Below are 8,058 nucleotides of genomic sequence, written 5' to 3' on the forward strand. Positions count from 1 at the left end.
CAGCAAAGTGCTGACTGAAAAAAACTATGGGTTTCTTACGTACATAGGATCATTTTTTTTAAAGGTCCTGGTCCATGATTGATCCGGACTTCATTTTCATCAAAATTTCTAAGAACTTCTTTAAAAAAGTGTTTAATTAACACTTAAGTGCTCATAACTTTGCTGTCAGATCTTGAATATTTTGAAGGTTTATAAGAAAGGTCTTTTGATAACTCACCCAACGATCAGTTGCAATGTAGATCCGGACATAATTTTCATCGAAATGTCTGACATCCGGCCACAAAAAAGTGTATAAATAACACTTAAGCGCTAATAACTTTAGATAGTGTTGTCAGATCTACGATGTTTAGGCTCATTGGAATGGTGTTTCAAATAGCTTTACACTCAACCCCCGGTGGTTGGTCACTTTTTCGTTTGACACTTTTTTAGTTTGTACCCCGTTGGTTGGTCAAAGTCAAACTAAAAAGTGACGAACTGTCACTTTTTACACAGCGCTCACGAACACTATCAAAATAAACGTTTGGTAGTGTGTGTAAACTCCGTGTAAAAGGGGTGTCAAACTAAAAAGTGACCCCGTTCGTTTGACAACAGTTGGTGTCAAACCATCGGGGTTTGAGTGTATAACAATATATATCAAGACGGGTTTTCTTACAAAAAAAAAACAATGTTACAATGTTACTTTAGCCAAAATCGTTTTTTTAGCATAACTTTTGAAGTACTTTTCTTAACTTTATAATATTAACTATAGGGTATTGTGGGACCCCAAGATGGATCGAATGAGACCAAAAATATCAAAATCAGTTCAGCCTGTCCGGAAATAATTGAGTGTATTTTTTGTTGTTCGGAATTTAATTCTGAGTCGATAGGTATGGTGGGTGCAGGTGGGTTTATGAGGTCGAATTAAGAAGTTCATTTTTCGAGTGATTTTATAGCCTTTCCTCATTAAGATGCTCGCCGTCCCGCTCCGTGCCGTACTCAAACACTTAGGAGTCCAGGGCGGCGAAATCCTTGTAGATAAAAAGGAAGGCACTAGTGGTTGGTACTAGCAATGGTGGCCAACAGCTATAAAGTCAACTTCGTTTTTTCATTAAGATGGGGAAGGCAAAAATTAATGAAAGACGTTATAATTATGGCGCAATAATGGAAGGCATTTTACAAAAAGTTATTTTTAAAATTATTTCGCAAAAAGCATCATGTTAAAGTATTTTGATTTAAAATTAAAAAAAAATCATGGATTTGAGATTTTTAATGTTATTTAAGTGTACTAAGACTTTCGGATTTAATACCAAAACCAATGACATTTTCTCTAATCCTATATTTATTCAAGTTTTTCGAACTACACTCAAGACAATGTTCTTTAAATATATTCTTCTTAATCTTCAAGTTCCTGACTCACTCGTCAAAATAATTATTGTTCGGAACGGACACACGCACTTTTTAGTGAAATTTACCACACATGTCCTTTATACGCCAGTTTAATGCAGAGTGTGTAACCTGCGTCCTATCTTATCTAACAATTCTTTTGATACGCCTATTAAAGTATGATTTTTTTTTGTTCGTTAAACATTTATAGATATTCACTTTGATCGTTCTCCTATTTGCAGAATTTGATTTCACTATTAGAACCAGAAACGATGTGTACAGTTGAAGAGATTAACGAGTTTCTTTTAAAGTTGCCAGTGAAAGGATATGATTGCTGGTTGATAATGATGAGTAGGTCGAAAACTTATGTTAAATTTCTTTGGAAGAAGTAATTCTACACTTAGCTTAAATCGGTTGTTCTTAACGAGTTAACGGGTGATAATTGTAAATATATCTACGGGCGCTGTGTCGCTGGCAAGACAACGTTCTGATAATGGGGTATAGTCATTGCTGCACTCGAAACAGTTATTGAAATTTTTGGTATCTTAATTATTTGTCGTTACTTCTTTACCTATACCACCTAGGAGGGACCTACGATAAACGCGATGTTAAAACTAACTTGCAGTAGTAGCTGCCCAGAAAAGGGGATTGTTTTATAAATAAATTATTTGTCTTTTATTTTCGTGCAGTATTTTTTTTTGTTGGAATTCATCATCACAGACATTTCTGTGTCGTCATTTCTGTTTTTGTAATTTATTTCGAATTTTACAATTGTGAATTTTGAACCAGGATATTACCGTTCAAAATGTTTTTTTTTTTTTATATTTGCAGTTATTCCAGTAGTGTTTGCTGTGATTTTGTTCAGATTGTTCAGGAAAACTTTCAATTGGGTTTTTATTTTTCGTACTTTGGTTTTTATAATCTTTGGATTGATGTCAAGTTGAGTTTTCGCTGAAATTAATTCAGTATTTTACGTCAGATTATGAAATTATAATGTTGGTTAATCTTAATTATTGACATGACTCGGTATTTTACAATAACTGCTTGATTCTGCAAAAAGATTCAGCTGAGGTGAGCTCTGCAAAATCTGGAAAAAGGAACTTCAACGCTCAGCCAAGGCAAGTTACTCCTCGATCAAGCAATTAATTTTAGCTAAAGAATGTACTCTGTACTCACCCATACGCAATTTTGATGAAAAAAAAACACACACATGTATAAATGTTGTTTGAGCATTGCTGGATAATGTCAAACTTCAACGATATTGAATAAATCAACAGGATTTATTTGAGTGCATTGAATGCATGCAATTTAATAGAACTTCCATGAAAGTCAAGACTCCATCTTGCATGCAACTTATAAAGAAATAAATATCAATCCATCGCTAGTTCGGTACGTAGAGAAAAACATAAACAAACCAATTGGTTCATAGCTAACTTACAGAAAAAAATACCAAATCTTGACCCCAGAAACAAAGATGTAAAGCATTTAAGGTAGCTATATCGTTTGGCACGTTGCACGATGTACCAAACTAAATTAAAAAAATGTCCAGATTGCAGAAACCGACAAATGTCAACAATTAAAACAATAAAACTCACAAACTCAGCTCACGCATACCCGCACACATACACACTCACGAGCCCAGGCGCGCTCACCCACACTAGTTAACCTTGCGCCGGATGCCGACGCGGCGGGGCCTGTTTCAGTCGATCGCCTGCGAGGACCGGATCTCGTTGCGCACCGAAATGCGCACCTTGGGGTTCAGGTGCCGCTGGTTGTACAGCGGCTCGTAGGCGCGCTCGTCCTCGTCGTCGTCCTCCTCGTCCACGTCCTCGCCCGGATGCTGCCGGATGACGGTGTTTTTGAGCGAGCCCGGAAACGGTGTGATTTCGGCGCTCTCCGACAGGTCCTCGTCCGAGGCGGGACCGTCGGGCCCAAAAGGGCTGACCGCGACGAAGGAGGCGGAGAAGCCCTTGAAGCCGACGGTGTCGTCCGAGCGGAAGCGAACTAAGAGCGCTTCGTTCAGCGAGATGATTTCCGGGGGGTTCTGTTGGGCGATTTTGGGGTTACTGAAAGATTTTCGGGAGAGGTTCTTCGGAGATACTTACGCTATTGCCGCAGTACTTGCCGTGCAGCGGTCCGCTCGCGTCGTCCAGCCCGCCGTACACCTCGACGTAGTCGTACGAGCACATGCGCTCCTCCTCGACGTCGAAGGTGAGGAACTTAAGCTGGACGTTCTTGTCGCGGTCCGCCTCGATGGACCACTCGCAGTCAGCCCCGTTGTCGTACATGCCGGCGCCGAACTTGGCGTGCGAGTAGATATGCTTCACCTTGTTGGTGGCCCGCAGGTGACCCCCGCAGGCGGTCGAGTGGCTCGCGAAGAAGCCCTTCCGCTGGACACTGGTGTCCGTGTTGAACACCATATACATCTCGTTCGAGGTCGAGGAGAGCGGGTGGGGCAGTTTGGCCCCGCAGAACCGACCTAGGGTGAAGCTTTCCGGCGAATCGCCGTCGTAGATTACGATGTGGTCATAAGCGCATTCCTGGAACGGTACAAAGGTCTTTTAAATCAGTCATGTTACGCTAGCAATGCACAAACCTGGTGCGGTTCGATGTCGAACACGTTGAACACCAGCCGGATGCGGTGTCCGGGGGTGGTCGTAAAGTGCCAGATGCAATCCTTCTTGGGCGGGTAGTAGTCCGGATAGTTGGGACTGAAGATCTGCCCGTTCGGGGTCGTAACCTCGTACTTACAGCCACCCTCCTTGCAGTCGTGTCCGTTGTCCTGCAACGTGTACCCGTTGTGGCACGAGCACACGTACGATCCAAGCGTGTTCTTGCACTCGTGCTGACATCCTCCGTTGTTGACCGCGCATTCGTCCACGTCTGTGGAGTAGATCGCGGCAAAGCCGGACTTCTGGATGGTCTTGTCCGACTTGAACTCCACCCGCAGTGTATTGCTCTCCGAAGTGATCGAGCCCGGAAGTTTCGTCCCGCAGAACACTCCATGCTTCTTCAGGTTGTCCTCGGTGATCTTTGAGTAGATCGTCACCGAGTCGTACTCGCACTCGGACGCCTGGTAGAACGTGTTACCCTCCAGCTCAAAGTGGGTGAAGTTCAGCGTGATCTTGTGCTGAGGTGGCGCGATGATCTCCCAGACGCACTCCTTCAGGATCGGGTACTCGTTCGGGAAGGACGGAGAAAAAATTGTCCCATTGGGCTGCTTCAGCGTACCTCCACAAGCGTCTACGGAATACGGCAAACCCATTAGAGGTGACCCAAACCCACCTTGCCAAACTTACTCTCGCAGGACTTCTTATCGCTGTGCAGCTCGTAACCGATGTAACAAGCGCACTCGTAACCTCCCAGCGTGTTGATACACTCGTGCTCACAGCCATGGTCCATGTGTTCACACTCGTCCACCTCCTTCATGAAGGTCGCCGAGAACCCTGCCTTCTGCACCGACCCGTCCGAAACGAACTTGACGAACATCTTGTTCGTGGTTGACCTGCCAGAAAACCACCTTTAATCAACGATTCAGCCACAAATCTACAAAACCTACCTCATATCCGGCGGGATCTTGTACCCGCAAAACACCCCGATGACCCGCGAGTCCGCCGAGTCCCCGTCCCGCACCTCAACGTAGTCGTACACGCAGTTGTCGTGGTTCTCCACCTCAAACGACTGGAACTTGAGCGCCACCTGGTAGTCCTTGGGCACCGTAATCTTCCAGATGCACTCCTTGTTCGGCAGGTAATCCATCGGGTAGTTGGGCGACTCGAGCCGGCCTCCGCTCTCCAGGTTCACGTTGCCACCGCAGACCGCTGAATGAAGAAAAGTTCACGGTATCATGAACATGATTAATGAATCCGTGAACGCATTAAGACTCACCCTCATAGCTGGCGGCAAACCCCCGCATGTTGGCCTGCCGGAACGTGGTCGTGTAGGTGAGCAGCATTCGGCTCCCGGTTGATTTGATCAGGTCGTTCACCTTACCGGAGCCGCAAAACTTGCCCAGAATCGGGGACTTGTGCCAGTAGCCGTCCCGAATCTCCAGATAGTCCGACCGGCAGTTGTTGGATTTGTAAATGTCCTGGTTTGAAAAGAGGAAACAAATTGCCACGGCCGTGAGTTTGAGTGAATTTTTAAAATTAAATCGGAATGAGCCGATCATGAAAATTAGCTCGCAATCAAAGTCAGGCCGGGTTGGCTCATGGGATCAGCTGAGATTTGTCCGAGTGAAACGTAGTTTTTACGGTGTGGGTGGGAATTTGTTGAGCTTCCACTGAAAGTGTGTTAAAAGCAAAAGTGTCTTATTTGAACATTATGTGAAAAAAATTTGACTTGATTTTCCTGTAGTCACTGACAAACTAAATCTTGTTAGAGCAAATTCAGCCAATTCTAAGCAGTCTTCGATAAGCCACTAGTGCGATTATCAAATATTCGCGAATGTCCTGTTGCTACAGCGTAACCACTGCTGTTGGGCTTGAAAACTAAAAACGCTGTTGCTGTTGGTGCTACTGGCTGGTGGGAAAATAAACGAAATCTGATTGAAATTTAAATTTATGCAGATTGAGTTCTGCTGCTGTGGCTGGCGGTCGTTGGATGTGCTGACGTGTTTGCATTTTGTCATCCAAGGATTTCACAGGATTCAGTTGGGAAAAAAAGATACAAGTGTCCACCAGCGGTGATTAAAATGAACAAGGTTACGGTTTGAAATAAATGTTTAAGGATTGATGATTGAAGGTACAGGTTTTTTTTAAAGGGTTAAGAAAAGAAGTCGAAGAAAAAAATAAAACGTTGCTTAATCCACCTTTAGGTGGTTGGTTCCTTCCTCACATTCATAAAGTCAAAACATTCAGTAAAAATAGCAACATTCCCCCTTAACATGTTTCACGAATCAACTTATTACTCATTTCTTTTGATAGGGTTCGCAGACCTTCAATATTTCTGGCTAATCGGCAAGGTCTGATAAAAAACCTATCCAACGATAGTTCGCATTGAAGATTCAGCCAATATTTCTACCACAATATCTGAGATCCGGCCTCCAAAAAGTGTATAAATAACACTTAAGTGCTAATAACTTTTGATAGGGTTGTCAGATCTTCGATGTTTTAGGCTCATTTGAAAGGTATTTCAATTATCTAATTAACAACGCGTCGCATTAGGGACCCGGACATCATTTTCATCGAAATATCTGAGATCCGGTCTCCAAAAAGTGTATAAATAACACTAAAGCAATAACAACTTTTGACAGGGTTGTCAGATCTTCAATGTTTTGGGCTCAAGACGGATAGAATGAGACTAATACGGTCAAAATCCGTTCATCCAGTCCGGAGATAATCGAGGGACAATTTTTTGTCCATACACCTACACACATCCACACAGACATTTGCTCAGAACATGATTCTGAGTCGAAACTAAAAACTAAAAACTAAAAACTAAAAACTAAAAACTAAAAACTAAAAACTAAAAACTAAAAACTAAAAACTAAAAACTAGGAATAAGGAATAAGGAATAAGGAATAAGAAATAAGGAATAAGGAATAAGGAATAAGGAATAAGGAATAAGGAATAAGGAATAAGGAATAAGGAATAAGGAATAAGGAATAAGGAATAAGGAATAAGGAATAAGGAATAAGGAATAAGGAATAAGGAATAAGGAATAAGGAATAAGGAATAAGGAATAAGGAATAAGGAATAAGGAATAAGGAATAAGGAATAAGGAATAAGGAATAAGGAATAAGGAATAAGGAATAAGGAATAAGGAATAAGGAATAAGGAATAAGGAATAAGGAATAAGGAATAAGGAATAAGGAATAAGGAATAAGGAATAAGGAATAAGGAATAAGGAATAAGGAATAAGGAATAAGGAATAAGGAATAAGGAATAAGGAATAAGGAATAAGGAATAAGGAATAAGGAATAAGGAATAAGGAATAAGGAATAAGGAATAAGGAATAAGGAATAAGGAATAAGGAATAAGGAATAAGGAATAAGGAATAAGGAATAAGGAATAAGGAATAAGGAATAAGGAATAAGGAATAAGGAATAAGGAATAAGGAATAAGGAATAAGGAATAAGGAATAAGGAATAAGGAATAAGGAATAAGGAATAAGGAATAAGGAATAAGGAATAAGGAATAAGGAATAAGGAATAAGGAATAAGGAATAAGGAATAAGGAATAAGGAATAAGGAATAAGGAATAAGGAATAAGGAATAAGGAATAAGGAATAAGGAATAAGGAATAAGGAATAAGGAATAAGGAATAAGGAATAAGGAATAAGGAATAAGGAATAAGGAATAAGGAATAAGGAATAAGGAATAAGGAATAAGGAATAAGGAATAAGGAATAAGGAATAAGGAATAAGGAATAAGGAATAAGGAATAAGGAATAAGGAATAAGGAATAAGGAATAAGGAATAAGGAATAAGGAATAAGGAATAAGGAATAAGGAATAAGGAATAAGGAATAAGGAATAAGGAATAAGGAATAAGGAATAAGGAATAAGGAATAAGGAATAAGGAATAAGGAATAAGGAATAAGGAATAAGGAATAAGGAATAAGGAATAAGGAATAAGGAATAAGGAATAAGGAATAAGGAATAAGGAATAAGGAATAAGGAATAAGGAATAAGGAATAAGGAATAAGGAATAAGGAATAAGGAATAAGGAATAAGGAATAAGGAATAAGGAATAAGG

General features: G+C 40.9%; 1 protein-coding gene across 1 annotated transcript; it reads right to left on the reverse strand.

Annotated features, from left to right (window-relative positions):
• Positions 1-1,300: 1,300 nt before the first annotated feature.
• On the reverse strand, positions 1,301-5,548 carry LOC120428665 (dorsal-ventral patterning protein tolloid-like). Its single transcript, XM_039593713.2, has 6 exons — positions 5,251-5,548; positions 4,922-5,183; positions 4,662-4,867; positions 3,959-4,605; positions 3,468-3,902; positions 1,301-3,406 (listed from the first exon to the last, which is right to left on the reverse strand). The coding sequence occupies exons 1-6, from the start codon at positions 5,531-5,533 to the stop codon at positions 3,062-3,064; spliced, it is 2,178 nt and encodes a 725-aa protein (XP_039449647.1). The 5' UTR covers positions 5,534-5,548; the 3' UTR covers positions 1,301-3,061.
• Between the last annotated feature and the right edge of the window lie 2,510 nt (positions 5,549-8,058).

Source organism: Culex pipiens, chromosome 1 (assembly GCF_016801865.2).
Source record: "Culex pipiens pallens isolate TS chromosome 1, TS_CPP_V2, whole genome shotgun sequence".
Lineage (NCBI taxonomy): Eukaryota > Metazoa > Arthropoda > Insecta > Diptera > Culicidae > Culex > Culex pipiens.

Excerpts from the sequence above, each read along its gene's own strand:
- LOC120428665 (XM_039593713.2), bottom strand. The coding sequence starts at position 5,533 with ATGATCGGCTCATTCCGATTTAATTTTAAAAATTCACTCAAACTCACG. Across the intron at positions 5,184-5,250 it reads GTTTGCCGCCAGCTATGAGG|CGGTCTGCGGTGGCAACGTG; the intron begins GTGAGTCTTAAT and ends TTCTTCATTCAG. Across the intron at positions 3,407-3,467 it reads GCAAGTACTGCGGCAATAGC|AACCCCCCGGAAATCATCTC; the intron begins GTAAGTATCTCC and ends ATCGCCCAACAG.